Raw genomic sequence first — 17,131 nt, 5'->3', positions numbered from 1 at the left:
TCATTTAATTTGAGATATGGAGAGCTTTTCTTCTACTAACAACACAACGTACACAGACTGTACCTCTGCCTCGCCTCTGGTACAGCTCATTGTAAATGATACGCGGCAAACAAACTGCTTACCTACAACCTTGAGCTCGGCGCTGGCGTAGACGGCTCCATGTTCGTTCTCTGACACACACTGATACATGCCAGAGTCCAACAGACTAATCCTGGATATGGTCAGTCTCCCAGCTTCCACATGGATCCTCCCCTGTACATCAGGCCAAATGAATATTATTGTCTAAATAGTAGATTTTATGTGGGAAAATCACCATGATTGTCTGTAACATTTCTTTTTACATAAATCTCAAACGTTAGAGTTTCTTCTGGCGTTTTACCTCTGCTGTTAGAGGCTGACCATTCTTCAACCATCTGTATGCAGGCTTAGGTTTACCAATGGCTTTACATTCCCACTGCAGGTTAGCATCGATGGCCATATGAGCATCTTTCAGTGTCTGGACCCAGTGCAGATGTTCAACATCTGTGGAGAAGAGGAAATGCATATGAATAATTATCGAGAAAAAAAAAATGTATTGCATCTCCTGTGGTTTAAATCCAAATCCCTTTTTTTGTGAGTACGCATTTCGCAATAACATGGGTGTTAACTTGTAACACGAATGTCAGTCTTGTTTCGACAGATGGACTCTGGGTCAGATTAACATACATGAAAGGCCACGGCAAATTTGCACCACTTGTTCCATTCACTTTGCATCCCCGTGCTGCATGTAATTAGCTCCTGAATTAGCTGGGCAGCAGCTCATTACACAGTCAGTGCCTGGGACTGACCTCCAGCAGCATTGTGCAATAGGCACACTTCAGTGGGATTTGAGAGAAACAGGTTCAGAGATAACAAAGAAAAGAAAAGTGCTCATTAAGTTACAATACAGTGTGATCTGCAGTCCTCCTTGGGTTGTGAAAGCAACAAGGATAAGTGAACTGTGAGAAGAAAATACAACTCTACAGGAAAAAACTGTGTTAATACAATCAGAGGTGAGAGGAGTGAGAAGCAAATCAGGCAGAATGGAGGAGGGTGGGGGGGTATGTGTGGGTTGGGTGTTGATACAATCCCACCAGTACATGCAGCCAAATTTAAACTGTAAATATCCTAAAAAAAACTGTCGCTTCCTACAGGGATTTCACAGATTACTGATCGTCAAGTTCAAGTTTAATGAGAGCAAAACCATTAAAAACCTTGTACCCCCTCCTTCTTTTAGTTTTTCTTGTTCATTTTTTTGTGTCATATTAGTGACCTGTTTTCTTTCTGTTTAGCTGTTATTAATGAATTTATTTTTGGCTAACCAATTCATTGGAGCCTTTATGGCATCATGTCTGTGGGCACTAAATTTGCACAGTGCAGTCAAGTGGGGCTCACATGGAAACAGAGCTGGCTTGTAAAGACTTAATTGTCACTTTATCAGGGGGTGTGTCAGGGGCTGGTGACAACCAAAGCCAATAACACTGGGCTTTCTCTTATGTTCTCTAACAGCGTGAGATATGACGTCATTAAAACAAATAATAAACTTTAAAAAATAAATAAACCATGCAGAAGGAAGAAGCTAGAACAAGCGTTTAGCAATACTGCTACATTTACATAAGGATTTTGCACATTCAGTTCTTATTTTTCAAACACAAATATGAGATTCTCATAAGGTGACAAACTAAAATAAAATCTTCCATAAGCTACCTGTTACCTGTTGATTCACAAGAATGTCTCCATTGACAGTAATCATATAGACAAAATGATATCTACCGTAGGTGATATCTGCTTTTGGAAGCCGTCATTAGTGTCATTTACACCTGGCACTAAAATGCATTTTGAATTCAGATGAAACCTGATTACATTAACTCTTGGTATCTTGGCATCTCCAGTGTCCACATTGAAATCTGATTGTGATCCGACTGCTCTGTCCATCTTAAAGAATAGAAGATGATGTGCTGCTGCGTTAATGGCTTTACTTCCTTTGCAGTTGGTCTGGTCTTTACACCATCCACAGGTGCCATGAGGATGACTTTATGCAGTTACTGGCTTGTGGATGTGAGCTGCTGCTACCCTGCTGGTTTGGAATCTTTGCGAGCAATTATTATTTGTGCCTATGTAATTACCTCCACCAAGAAAGTTTACTTTTCATCTTTGTTTGTTAGAGTTTTGCAAAAAATCCAAAGTTCCATTGAATTTGTGGAGGGCTGGAGCAAAACCCAAGGAAAAACAATTACATTTGGTGCTAATCCGGATCAGAGGACAGACCCAGGATTTTTCTTTCAGCTTCTTTCTTTATAATTGAGTGTTTTTCAAAAAATGTTGTTGATTTCTCAGAGAATCATTCATGGATCTTGATGCAATCACTCAGACATGTTTAGGGGACTGACATTTATGAGTGTGCGCAATTTGGTGCACATCCAAATAAAAAATGGAGATCTATAGAATTTGAATGTGATTTCATAAGAAGACTGTTGGGCCTTGGCAGAGGAAAGTCCAGTATGATTATTTGAAAACCACTGAACAGTTAACCACAAAACTTGGTGAAAGGATGGTGCAGGGAATAAATCATGGATCTAGATGAAAAAATCAGGCCGAGTTAGAGGAGTAATATGTATCAGTGTGTGTAATTTGACGCAGCTTGATTGGATTTAAGGGGTCTGTTGGGCCTTGGTGGAAATATGCGTTCGAATAAGTGCTATTCAAGTTGTATATGGATTGATATCAAATTTGCATTTACACTTCCACATGCGTCCTCAGTGCATCTTGGGTGTTAGGTGTTTTCAGGACCATTAATCACAGTGAGAAATGTTCATTTCAGACACAATCGACAATGATTCTCAGTAGAGGCACTTGAATAGTGCTGAGTCAATGTTTGTTCCCAGCATGTGTTCAAGAAGAGATCAACATAGACAAACGTGTGCAGAGTTTATACAGCTCTCTGAGGTAACACAACCAACTCATGAGACATCGCTCATGAGGCACTATAAACTTATTTCTTTTCTTACGCCTACACAGAAAACATGGAGAGTGTTCAGCCTCTAAGAAGGAGAATCCCGAGCTAAACATGTGACCATGGCCTGTCTTGACATGAACCATTAAATCATCTTCCATAGGGACCAATATGTCACTCAGGACACATACAACCATAGAGAGTGATGTATGATGAACATATGGACACGAGCAACCACAGAAAGTGTGCAAGGGAAATCTAAATAACACCTTTGACGGGTGACAGCTCCTCGACGACCCTGAGCTAACAGAGAACTGCTCTGTGCAGCCACACAGTAATTCCAGATGAGTCAAAGATTCATTTGGAGCCATTCTGACTCATACAGTTCATATATGCAGTAGTTTATGACAGAAGTGTACAGATTATATTGCTGTATAAGCAAGTATTACACCTTGTTGTATTTGATTTTAAGTACATTTAAATATCTATGTATCAATGTTGTTTTCTTGAATGCATTTTTTGATGAAAGTAATTATGGGATCTTTTTTCAATAGAGCCCAAGAAGCACTGATGCTAAAGGAGAGCTGATTAGAGGTGAACTTTGAACCTTTGACACATCAAATGAATAAGAGTGTATTCATGTCCACGTGGGCCTGGACCAAACCTCCACGAGTCAAAGCACTTTACATTTATGTCTCTGCCGTTTCTTTTCTTTACATTTCATTTAACACGGTTGCTGTCTTTTGATTGTAATAACAGAATGTCAGAACTGTGATCACTTTTAATTGGGCCATGTAAGTGTAATGTATTTTGTCTTTTTCTCTATTTGTGTATTTGTAGATGGTGTCTGAATTGCTTACTTGTATTGTATTAGTCTTGTGTTATTTTTAAGTATGTAAATTGGCATCCTTGGTAACTTCAGCATATTTATGTTTTGTATTTTATACTACTATACTAAATGATACTTCATTAATGTGCTCTGTCGCCATTAAATGAACAAATAAATGAATAAAATAATGGAATGTATAAAGTAAAGAACACTGAATTGTCTTCTTTGCATGAGACTTGTTTCAGAGACAAACTATTCAGCAACAACAATTTACAGTTTAATTTTAACACCAAATCAGACCATGTGGCTTCTAATCAAAAACCAGAAATTCTCAACCTTATGTACAGGCTGATATTAGTATTTTTAGTTCTCTATCAACACATAAACCACAGTAGACAGGAACAGTCTCGCTCTTTTCTGCCAACAGAAGAATATTCACTGACGTGGACAGGATTTTCTGGCTTTCTGACAACTTACAAATACAACTCATTTCAAAGCTTTCAGCTTGACATCCGCTTCCTTCTGATTCTACAGATGTGTTAGACCAATGCTGACATGTGAGCAATCTCATTTTATACCAAAAGATATACTAAGTATGCCCGGGGAGTTCTTTAATGTCACAACCACTACAAGCAGAGCTAAGAAGCACAAATTAAGCCCTAATTATCTTGACATTGTAATGCTATTTCATACTGAGAAAATAACCCAATCACTTTGGTTAGAACAAATAATAAAACACTTAAAATACACTTAACAACAAATGCCCAACTCTGAAATACTGAGGTGCAGGATATAAGATAGTATTTTAGAGACACAGAAAGCAAATGTTTACATGGCTCTTACTGTGGAATATCAGTTGCCCTCTGGCAACATTTCGTCCTCTGCTGTTTTCGGCTACGCACTCATACACACCGGCGTCCTCCGGGCGAAAATATGGAATTTCCAGAACCCCACTGGCGTGATTGATTTTAATCTTGCCAGGGAGTGGATTTCCATCAGCTCTTCTCCATGAGATGGAAGGCACGGGGCTGCAGAGGTCACACACACACACAAAAAGGTCACGCTGGCCACATGCTCCCACTCACGCTGACCAGAAGGACCGCTGCCATGTTTGTCAGTCTGTTTGTTGTAATAGAGGATGTCTGGCCTCTTCACAAGTTTCAAAATGCAATTTGAGGGGTAGAGCTGCAGCGTGCTAATGTTTCTGACACTTACTTTCCTAAGGCAAAGCACTCCAGCTTCACAGAGGTTCCTTTAGAGACATGTAGGGCGTCAGGAAACTGAACCTCCATCTTTGGCTCGTATTCACCCATCACTGCTGCATGACGGATTAAAGCAAATCACATCAGTCAAAACACAAAACATGGGCCTGCTGTTTCCTGTAATTCATATAGGATCTAAGAGCCAAGGTGCAGATGACACTGGCAGAGAGCGGGCGCCCGTGTTGACGCCGTATACAACAGCGTTTGGCTTAGCGGATGGATGCGTTTGGATTACATATCTGTCTCAGCTGAAATGTGAAGTGGTACACATAAACGGTCCTGATGAGGTTTAGTATGGCAATCTCTTCGCTTTGTGTGTATGTGTCTGTGCCCGCATGGATTTTTGTCAGTACAGACTACATTTCTGGTTATGTAAATATGTGCCTTCATGCAGACAGACAGGGTTTCTCGCATGCATAGCCCTCTATAGTTCAGAGGCTCTGGGATGGTGCAAAAGCCTTGCTCGTAAGCAAAAGCAAAAACAGTGTCACGCTCAAGACAAGCGATTTATCTCCCAGGCTCGCCCTCCCTCCGACAGTGTGTGTCAGTTCAGTGCGCAAGATAACCAGGAGGCAGCAGAGGCGAACTGAGGATGCTTACCGTCCCTCCTCACCACCACAGGGGTTGGGGAGCTGAGCACTGTCGCATTGGTCATCATGTTTCTCACCGCGCACGTGTAGTTCCCAGCGTCCGAGGCTTCGACTTTGGCTATGTACAAGTTGCCCGTCCTCTGAGAGACAAAGCGGCGAGCGTCTTGCTGCAGAAGGCTGCGTTGTCCGTTGAAAACCCATGCATATTTGATCTCTGAACAAACAAATAAAGAATAGGCCATGAATTGTGGATATTGAGACATAAAGAGAGATATAAAAGTGTACTTCCAGTACAGCAAGACCTGTAACACATAGAGGAAATATATTATTACATATTGAAATTCTATTTCCCTGCCAGAAATAAAGATATAAGATGACTTTAAAGGATGAGGCGGGTGATATTCTATATTTTCCTTGTGTCAATAAATCCCATGAAAAAAACAAAGCAACTGTTTAATTGATCCAATAAAATACTGCCTGTGTTGCCAAGTCTGGCTAATGTAAGCCTCAGCAAAATAGCATTCTGACCTATACCAAGCAATAAAAATTGCCACAAGGACAAAGGATCAGTTAATGAAAAATATAAAACACTTATGAGCCAAAACATTATGACCACCCCTGCCTCATAAGTTGCTGGTACTTGCCACCAAAACATCTCCGACCTGCTGAGGCATGGACTCTACGAGACCTCGGAAAGTGCCGCAAGGCTTCAAGGTGTTAGCAGCACATCCTTTTAAGTCCTCTAAGTCACGAGCTGGAGCTGCATTGGATCAGGCGTGTTCCAGATCATCCCTCAACATCCTGTCACCAGTACACAGCTTGTCACTACTCAGACGACAAGGCCTGCCATTTTGGAGATGCTCAAACAAAGACGTCTGGCCATAAAGATTCAGTCTTTATATCTGACCATTTCTATCAGAGCCAACAGTGACTGCTGTCCACTTAGTGACAAATAAAAGGAAAAACATGGCTCAAGGCTTTACCCACTAAATGTCAATTTAATTTCATTCACCCTGTCAGTACTTTATTAACAGAAGATTCTAGGAGTCCTTCACATGGGCCAAGCAGTTAATGAGAAGGTTCTCGAGATCCTTTAGGTTGTTGCAGGGGTTGTTTAGAAGATTTAAGTGGCCAATAGGGAGGTTCTTTAGATTGTTTTTGGGGGTTTGGTTTTCCAAGGAGAAGTTTTTAGTGGTCCTTCAGGAGGTTATAGAGGTCTTTGAAGAAGAAGAGGAGGAGTTCCAGGGGTACTCTGGGAGTTTCTAGTGGCTCTTTAGAGGTATAAAGGTCATTGGAAATGTTCTACATGTAGTATTGGAAGTTTCAGTGGTTAATGACATGATTCAGAGGGGTGTTAGACGGTTGTAGTGGCCAATAAGGAAGTTCTATGAGTCCTCTAGGACTTGCTAAGGGTCTTCTAGAGGGTTTGGTGGTCCTGTTATAGGCTCTTGGGCAATGTCTAGGGGTCCTATGTGGTTACACATGTGGTGATGTGGTAGATGGTGGCCAGATGATGGAATATCTTTGCAATTACGCTGTTAATCCCTCCAATTGCGTCAAATACCCTTAAAGAATTCATGACAAAAAGCAACCAACAAATATGTGATTTGTTTTTTCAAGTTCCATCTTCAACAGGACTGAACTGGTTGGAGACTGAACTGGTTGGAGCCTGAGTGCCACAGACAGGGTATTGAAGTCTATTTAAGTCTGGACGTATTGAGAGATGGGCTGAGGTCAAGTTCAGACAGACAACAGCGCAGTGAGGTATAATGCAGTCAGCTCACTCTTTTGAATTGGAACGCTGTGTGTGCAGACACAGGGGGCTCCGGCTAAAGAATGCAGGGTCGTCGTGTCCAGAAGTTGAACCTGTCTAAACTATTGCAGCATGACAATGCAACATGTTCTTCAAGCAATCGTAAACTGTATGTGCAATAGACTACTGTGTAATGTAGACAAAATAATTGTGTTGTTTCTCATCATCACACAGAGAAAGAATGATCGTCTTCATGATAACTCTCCAGTACTGTAAAATCCTTTCTATCCTCAGTATAATAAATTCACCTGCAGTGATTTGTTATCTTACAAGGTTTCTGAGTCAAGTATTGCTCATTATTGTGTTCTGTATTCCATGTTTCAAAGGTAACTGAAACAACGTGTCCTGCTATTTAAATGAAAGTCGTTTCATCGTTGTTTTTCTCTTAATAAGGGGGCAAAGGTGAAATTCACAAAGGATACTAGCTAACAAGGTCAAATGGTTGCTTATTAGTCCGTAATTTGCTCATTTATCATTCTCTTTTTATATTTTTACAGGAGACATTTGTTTTATAGTTGATCTCAAACTCTTGTCATAGTAACAAGAAGGATTTGTGTCAGTGTACAAGTGTAAAGCACACACACACACACACACACACACACACACACACACACACACACACACACACACACACACACACACACACACAGACAGACAGAGTAAGAGAGAGAGAGATGTCTGCAGGGATTGTCGAATGAACTTGACCGTTAGTGCAGCCCTCTTGTATCAGACACGACAATCGGCAGTCAGCCCCTTTGACTGGGCGGACGTCAAAAAGTCACACTCACTTCCTTGAGGGAAAACACTGAATTAAAATCATTACAGGGAAAGTCGAGGCAGCTACTGACAGACCTTTCATGATTAGGGACTATCAGAGACTGGGTGTGTTAAAGAGCTCCGGTCTCACAGCAACAGAGGACTTGCAGGCACATAATCTCGTGTCCTCTGACAGTTTTATTCTCAGCTCGGCTCCTTTTAGACTACTTACCTATTGATTGCTCAAAGATGCGTCAGATGATTCCTCTTTTAATAATGTGCATCACTGTATTACTTACGTGGTGCATCGACAGGCATTAAAGAAGCTTTGACATAATTCAAACCTAAAAAAAAAAACACACAATTCCTCACCGCTTTTTCAATTCTAACATACCTCAAGCTACCATTGACATCTCGAGCAAATCCCATCAAACGTGTGACTATGCTGTGTTTAAGAGGAAAAATAAAGAGATGGAAGCTTTAAGAGGGGGATGGAGGGAAGGCTGGAGGGCAAATTGCTAAAGTGTGGAATCCCACGTGGCCACGGGATTCAGCTGGAAACAGACAGCGGAGAAAGGCTGGTGTGCTGGCGTGAAATTGTGCTGGTAGGCACCGAATGGCTGCAGGAGTGCGGACCACTTTGAGGGCCTGCTAATCAGCAGCACACAGACACATGAGCCGACTCACAGCTGTGCCACAGGATAAATGCTCTCCCAGTCACAGCAGCCACCAGCAGCCTTTATTACCCACAGATAACCTGCACACATCGAGGAGGGGGGGAACAAAACGGGGAAGTGGAGCACTGGAGACTTTATAGATGGCAGCGTGGTCACAGATCATATGGCCGAGAAAAGTGAGCCCAAGGTTAAGAAGTGTGAGGCAATGAACTATAGATGTGAAGGAATGGGTCTGAGCAGGTATGGAGTGGTGGATGAACATAAAAAGTTCCCTGGCTGACAGATAAAGAGGAGTGAGTGGAAAACAGGGTGTCAGAGTTGGAGGAAGAAAAGCGGCAGGAATTGAAGGTGGGAAGGCAGAAAAACAAAAGAGACACAGCAGCGGTACATGGATATAATAAGCAGAAGAGTGAGTAACCATGGAGATTGCTGAGGTTAGCAGGAGCATGAAAGTCCAGCAGACAGTGCAGAAGAGTTAGGACAGAGTGCTGTACCTCCGTAATGGGGTGGAGGGCCGCAGAGCAGAACCACGGCTTGACCCTCTCTCACTGACACCGTGTTCCTCGACTTCCTGCTGAAGTTCTGCAGAACTGTTGAGTAGGAAAAAATAAATAAAAAGTAACTTGAAAAAAATATATAGAATTGCAACTTTTCAGGGTTTGACAGCTGTAATAACTTTTACGTAGAGGTGACATCCAGGGAAGGACATTTCATTCTGTGGGATAATTCCTGTCTGTTCGCATCACTTACAAGTGGAAGCCAAGATTCCCCCTGTTAATATCACAACGTGCGCAGGAGATCAGGCGGGGAGGGTGCACCAATTGAGCTTAAGCGATAACTTCCACCTTTAATTAAATGCTGCTGTGCTGTGCGTGAGGGACAGAACAGCAGTTGAGGGATATTTCAGTCAAATGTCTTTGAAATACCAGCCAAGTCCCAGGAGGGATCAGGCAAATATCAGCAGTGGTCAAAGCACAACTCACTTTGATTAAAACTGCCCTCGAAATCAACACATACAGTACAATCCTCATTCCTTCAGCGTTCCTCTGGTGCCTCCGACGTGAATGAAGACGTCTCTCAGATACGTTGGCTCATTGTGGGAACTGTAGGGTTTCTGAAATGTTTGTTAGGTCTCGACCTCACAATGTAAAGTGCCTTGAGATAATGTATTTTGTAATTTGGCGCCATACAAATAAAAGTGAATCAAGTTGATATGGCAGATGATGTTCAATCAGAACAATTCATTCAGAAATTCCATACATCTGAAAATTAGCAATGAGGAGAGCCATGGGAATGTCTGTGAGGCAACTTGTTGGTATTTTATTGTTCTCGTTAGAACTAAAATGTGTCAAATGTTGTTCGTAGAAAAGCGAACGTAAGATGTTTCAAATTGAATTACACATGTGACCTAGTCAGGTTTCAAATTCACGGGATAAATGATGCTTTGAAAGTTATTTATGACGGATAAGCTAAAAAAAAAGAAGCAATTTAACCGGTATACTTTATGTATTTCAAAATGTAAAACAAATTCCAGAAAGAAGTTCATAAATAGTGAGTCACGAAAATAGTGTTTATAAATGCTGCCTGTTATATAGTTTCTGAGGTATCCTGCCATGAACTAATTTACACGAAGACACAAATCTTAGCTGTTTATGGCGCTACATAAAAAGTCAGGGCACCACCAAAGTCCCCAGCATACTTCCTCTGGAGATAATGATTAGTGCAGCAAATGTTGTGATAATCAAGCTAACAGTTGTGGAGACACTTCACATCCTGGCTACTATACCATACCTAGCATGTATTCAGTAGTTTGTGTTCAGTATCTGAGAAATGGTGCGTTCACACCAAATGCGCAGCCAATTTTTCACGCAGTGAGATCACATACAAATAAAATTTGCTAAACCTAGCTCCAGTTCAAATATTGCAAGTACAATTAGCGCTGGGAGTGAAACTCGCTGGAGACGGGTACCGAAATGAGCAACGCTGATCAAACCGGCCACTGATCAGGTAGTGCTGGAAACTGCAGTCGTCCAGACGCAGCTCCTTAAGAAGACGGTGAAATTCCCAGAGCTTATTTTTTCTCCAATATTTTAATATTTTACCGACCATTTCATCCAAATGTTCAATCAGCCAGCTGATAAGGGATATGACCGTCCATAGGAGGAAATTCGGACATTTATCCAAAGCGACTTACAATAAGTGCATTCAACCATGAGGTCATTCATCATATTACAACAAATGGAACGAAAAAGGCACAACTTTGTGTCTGTCACAATATACACCAAAATCTGAATGAAATAGCGACTCACATGCAAACTGGACTTTTGCCTCCCTGCTGACAATGGTCCCAAATGGGTTGGTGGCGATGCACTGATACACGCCTCCATGGTTGATCACATGAGGGTTATTGATCAACAGGTTTCCCTCGACTAGGCTGAAGTCTGGATCGGACTCTCTGTTTATTTCTCTGCTGTCCACCTTCCACCTGTGGATGTAGAAAAGTCAAAATCATCGTTTGGAAGAGAAACAGAAAAGATCCCACAAGAACACGAGGTTAAAAATGTAACCTCCTTACGAGTTAGGAATGACCTCAACACAGCAAATACAGTCACACAACTCGTGAACAGAAACAGCTCAGTATTGCACTGCACCACACATTTGCAGAGGCTCCACTCCGGCTCACCATAGACAGTCGGTACAATTACCTGTAATGAGGAGGTGGGTTTCCTTTTGCTTTGCAATTAATAAACACCTGCTTATCATCAGTGCTCAGTGGGAAAACACTGTCACTGGGCTCCTGGGTGAAGACCGGACCGTGGCGTGTATTCTCTGGGTTGAAAAAAAAACAAAAAAAAAACACATTAGCTGTACAATGGTGCAGAGACAGTGACACTGAATTAATGCAAAAAATAAATGAAGTGGCGCTCGGGAAAACTGTATCTAAACTCTACACCCGTATAATTAGCTGCCAACGTGGCTGTTTGAGTGGATTCTGCATTTAATCAACCCTCTCGTGCACATGTCACACGGCAGATATTGCAACTGTGATGAGAGAGCAATTAACTAAAGATAACCCTGTGGCATATCGGCCAACTGGTGTATTCCATAGGCAGTCTGCGGCATATGAGTCATGAAGTTGTCTTTTACTTTGCTGGCCTCATTCAGTCACAGCACTTACATGTACAGTCACTTTTATAGTGCAGCTATCCAGATGAGTACACAGTCTACAATAACTCAAGTCACTGCTACACTGGAAGTGCAGTCACAGGGAAAAAATGAAGTCATCACTGATGCATTGTTGAATAAACCCTTTTCTGAATTATGTCAGGGGTATAAAGACATATTGGTAAGTGCATGAGCTGGTTAATTGATTTACGCTTTATTTCATTAGGATCTGAACAAAAGTCGGATAACTTGGTTAGGGTGTTTACACTAGCGTTGCAATACTCAGAGCATGGCCTTACTCTTATAATGTCATTATTAGAGGAGCCAGTAAAGCTGTTGTCTATATGCAGGTTTGGGCGTGTGTGTGTGTGTGTGTGTGTGTCTGCTCCGTGGGGCCTGTTGTTCCGGTTAGCTCCAGCCACACTATCAATACACAGGAGTAATTAAACAGTGTTGCACTAATTACTCCTGTGAAATCTAGCATTTTTTCGATAGATAGCGCACACACCCACACACACACACTGGTGTCCTGCCTCCCTTTCCTCTGGCACCACGTGTCACCCACCAGGCTGCACACCAGCGGTACTCTTAAAAATTGCTCATTTCTCTTTTTGTGCACTTGAGAGGATTGAACGCTCTTTTTTTTTTTCCATACACGTCTCTAACCTTGACTAGGACAAAGACTGCTTCCCTCCCTTATCATCATCATCATCATCATCATCATCATCATCCTAATGAGAGTGGGAGTCTTTGCCTCAGGTAAGGGCCTTGCTTTCCCAACCTCTGAGGGGAGGGGGGGGCGCTTCATTTTTACCTCGGTTGCAGTGTCCTTTAAATTAAACAAATTAATGAACCTTTAATAGCCGGGCTATTTCACCTGGGAAATGATCGGGTGGTTTGTGCGTACACTAGCCTATAAACACACCAACTGGACTGACCACTGACACACACACACACACACACACACACACACACACACACACACACACACACACACACACACACACACACACACACACACACACACAAATTACACTTAATTAGGTTTCATGGGAACGCATACAAATGTGAGCTCAATAGCGGACATATGTACGTACAAGACCGCGTGCAATGCCATGCACGTTACCCTTCATCGTCTTCTCTGTGTTAGCAGACTGCAGAGATATACCTCAGTGAAACTGCTGACTTGGAATGAGATGCTAAATCAATGGAAATTAAATCATAAATAACGATACAATAGAGCCCACTCCATATGCTAAAAGGCATAAACATTTACATGCATGTTTTTGACGACTTGAGTTCCGTACACAGAATATCCGTCAGAATGTGACTTCCAATGGTAATCTCACTCAGTTATCATGGAGGCACAGGTCCCAAATCCAGACATAAAGCGCCAGCACTTAGCAAGGTTTGAACTCCTTAGCTGTAGCTCATACAGGTATTAACGGACTGAAGTTAAATATTATTCTGCTTGCCTCTCATTCCGTGGATCTGTGTTTCTGAGAGCGGAGTACAGCATAAATAAGGGTTGAGAAAAGAGTTACATTTCATGTGAGCGGCAGCAGTTGGACATAAAGCAAGGAAATTACATAATAAAACAGGGAGGCATAAAAAAGAGCAGATAGAGGGTGAATTCTTTCCCACACAATAGCTTCTCTTTAGATGTAAATCCAACAGTGAGTCACGTTTATCAGAAGTGCTGCGCTGAGAAGAGAACTTACACTCTGGTTTGACAAGTGAGCTCCAAATGTAATACAACAGTTCATCTTATGACACCGGGTAGTTTCACTTTACCTTGTGACAACTTCCTCCTGTGAAATAACTAAAACTACACCACTAAATTCTGACTCTACTGTGACTCTTATTGTGAAGCTACTACTTTGATTAGACTGCGATGGCTGAGACGTCTCACACAAGCGCATCAACAGAAAACACGAACGCACAAAAGACAAAACACAACTACAAAAGTCACAATAGATCTGCAAAAGCCACACGAGAGAAAAACAACCAAATTGTAAGTGAGTGACAATGCAACAAGCAGAGTTATGTTGTGTAGGCAAGTCATGGATGTAGTTTGTGAACCTTTGTTTGATAAAACCAAGGTGTTACGGTACAAGTGCTTTAAGCCTCGTTTTATTGACAACATCTGTTTTCACTCACTTCCATTGTGATTGTCTTACCATTGTGTGGCTTTTGTCGTTGTGTTGTGGCTCTTTCGTTTGTGTTTTTGTTGATGTGCTTGTGTAAATCCTCACCGTATTAGACAACTACGATGCAATATGTATGCATATCATTTCATGAACTGAGAGGCGAGCATATCAGGTGTTTCATGAAAGGCGACTTGACTCGTCTTCTTACCAGCCAGGCACTCTTTGAGTGACAGAAGGATTAACAGTTCCCATGGCAACAACATCTTCATTTTCCAAGGTCAAAGATTCTCCTTCTTCCCATCCAGTTGCCAGAGAGTGGAGAATATTTCCTGTTTTCTTCCTTCGTTTGGCTGTGGGGAAAAAAAGGAGGGCAAATGAGCGCAGCTGAGATGAGGAGATGCTAAATAAAACAAAAACAGGCGGAAAGTTGTGGGAAATTGGTGAACCATTAATAATTCATTCAACCGAAATAAGCAGAGCCAAGATACAATGCCGAAGAGCCAGCTAGCGGCTGATACGCAGGAGCTGATATTTAGTGTATACATACTGCTGCCACACTATCTCCCAGGAGCAAGTCAAGAAAAAAAAAAGAGCAGAGGCGCAGAGCAGCAGCAGCAACAGATGAGCAGAACATCCTGCCAACGGTAGTGCTAAGCTTCCTTAAAACTGTTGGTTCAACATATTTACTCTATTGCGAAATGTGTGCTGTGTTAAGTGCAAGCTCTATAGCTACAGCATCACAGGGAATGCCAATGAATAAACACACACATTGAACTGAATCTTTTTTTGTGTTTACGTTCAAAGCCCTGCAGTCAGCACATTGTTCACGGGTCGTGATGCCGTAGATTTACTGATATTGATTCCGAAAGTGTACTGTGAGCAGGTATACTCTGCTTTTTACTTCATCTGAAGACCGGGCAGTTCACAAAACGCTACCTGGGAGCTAGTTAAGGAGTTTGAAGGAGTTCCAACTGGTGTGTGGAAATTTCTTGTCTAGTGATGCATGGCTTGACATAGATTAAGAGTAGAAGTAACACAATACACTGAAATAAGTCTTTATTTCAACACGTCTGGACCCCCGAGTTGAGAGCTTCCATAATGAAATGACTGCATAAATGTGAAAAGAGTTGCTCACGTTAATGGACGGATTGAGAATTCGTCACCTCTTCTCTGCTCTTGACTCTGAGCTCTGTGACTTTTAAATAAGAAATACTTGACTCCTCTTAGACCTGGTTTTAAAATGGGTCTCATATCCAAAGTGTATTTTGATATGATTTTAACCTGATCATGTTTACACCTTGACATTAGTACAGTGCGGTATCCAGATCTGATCACTTCACGTCCAGCTCACATTAAATACTCTCAACAAACAACAATAAAAAAAGACAGAGGGAGCATCAAAGAAGATTCTAGCTGCTCAGTTGCTGCTACCTCACCGGTTTGGAACAGACATTACTTGTTTCTGTCTATGTAACTGTTATATATGCATTGACAACACAATTACACTTGTGTTCACTTTGGTCACAATGGTTCAGGTGGAGCGGATGCTTTTGTTCCTCATTTCCTGAATATGAGTCAGAAAAGATTTGAAGAAGAGACAAATGACTTGTTAACTGCTACATGTAAAAGGCTACAAGTTGATTTATGGGCGAACCTCACAATTGTGCCATTTTTCCTCAGCTTCACTTTGTCCTTCTCTAGTTCTGAGTTGCTGTTGTAAATTGTTGCAGACAGATGGATGTAAGAGAACTGGGCGAATCACTAATCACAGAGGGAAGGACGGAGAGAAAGCATTAGCTGCGTGGGAAGTGAAGTAGATTTATTTTGCTCTCCATTACTTATCCGTAGAGGGCACAGGACTGATCATCCGAGCTTCATCCTGTCAGTCATCATCATTGATTTAGTTTGAGCATCATTGACTTTTTTTTTTTAACTGTCTTGTTTTTTTGTTTGTCATTCCATCCACGGTCTTGTCACGCGTCTCAATCACATATGGAAGCCTTGATCAATAATGGGAGACTTGGTTGATATCTTTCCTTACGAGACTCTCCGTGTTGATACACTCCTGTGTTCTGGAGAAAGCCGATGAAGAAACTCTATCCATCTAACAATAGAAGCCACATGCTTTCGACCTACTTGGAGAAATGTGAAATGTGAAATGTTCTCTTCTTCCAACAAACAGTTTTGCCTTGTGCTATTCTCAGTCTCCTTGAGAGTCAAAGATAATTATGTGTTGATTAAGGTGCTGGCGGAGGGGGTGTGCAGTGAATGACACAAAGCTGCATATGGTAATTACAGTTAGATGCAGGGCTTCTATCATGGCCTCTGAGAAACTTTAAATCGATGTGAAATGTTTTCCAGACATTTTGTCAAAACGCCTATCTGCGATCGATACTGTTATAGGCCCGCACCTGTAACTAATTCCAAATCAATGTGTTTTAAAATTCAGACATGCCTGCCAAGCTCGCTGTGAGGAGAGGAACTCGGAACGAGTCGAATTACGTGAGGATTACGTAAGCTCGTAAGGAGAAGCATTTACTCCTCACTGCAGCATGATCAGTCGATCTAACAGCACTATTTGACATATAACTTCTATCCACATTAATGCCCGCATTATGCATTCATGCATGTGAAGTGAAAAGACAGATCATTTGCCAATACGAGGATGCTCTTGGAGGAATTGCAGCCATTGGTATTTAGAGGATTGGGAGGATATGGGAACCATTAAAGTCCATTGCAAGAGGTTGAGGGTGTCTAACAAGCCCCTGCAGCCATGAGTCATTAGTGCACGTGCTCTGCCCAATGATCGATGTTAATTTATGTCCGCTGCGGTCAGCTATCCACTTTCACTTTCAAGCTGATCAACTTTATTTCCTCGCAAACACGGGCACTCTTTGTTCATTTAGCATTCAAAGTCA

General features: G+C 41.8%; 1 protein-coding gene across 1 annotated transcript in view; it reads right to left on the bottom strand.

Annotated features, from left to right (window-relative positions):
- The window catches only part of LOC118102409 (contactin-4), a 49,857-nt gene extending 35,297 nt beyond the window's left edge, over positions 1 to 14,560 (bottom strand). The window contains exons 1-9 of the mRNA XM_035148552.2: positions 14,422 to 14,560; positions 11,604 to 11,727; positions 11,208 to 11,383; positions 9,393 to 9,488; positions 5,663 to 5,866; positions 5,016 to 5,118; positions 4,644 to 4,828; positions 380 to 522; positions 123 to 252 (exon numbers count right to left, since the gene is read on the bottom strand). Of these exons, the coding sequence (XP_035004443.2) occupies positions 123 to 252; positions 380 to 522; positions 4,644 to 4,828; positions 5,016 to 5,118; positions 5,663 to 5,866; positions 9,393 to 9,488; positions 11,208 to 11,383; positions 11,604 to 11,727; positions 14,422 to 14,482 (1,222 nt within the window). The 5' untranslated portion in view covers positions 14,483 to 14,560. The remainder of the gene's footprint in view (positions 1 to 122; positions 253 to 379; positions 523 to 4,643; positions 4,829 to 5,015; positions 5,119 to 5,662; positions 5,867 to 9,392; positions 9,489 to 11,207; positions 11,384 to 11,603; positions 11,728 to 14,421) is intronic.
- Between the last annotated feature and the right edge of the window lie 2,571 nt (positions 14,561 to 17,131).

Source organism: Hippoglossus stenolepis, chromosome 3 (genome assembly GCF_022539355.2).
Source record: "Hippoglossus stenolepis isolate QCI-W04-F060 chromosome 3, HSTE1.2, whole genome shotgun sequence".
NCBI lineage: Eukaryota > Metazoa > Chordata > Actinopteri > Pleuronectiformes > Pleuronectidae > Hippoglossus > Hippoglossus stenolepis.
The sequence above is the reverse complement of the archived record's forward strand: the minus strand, read 5'-3'. Positions and strand labels throughout refer to the sequence as shown.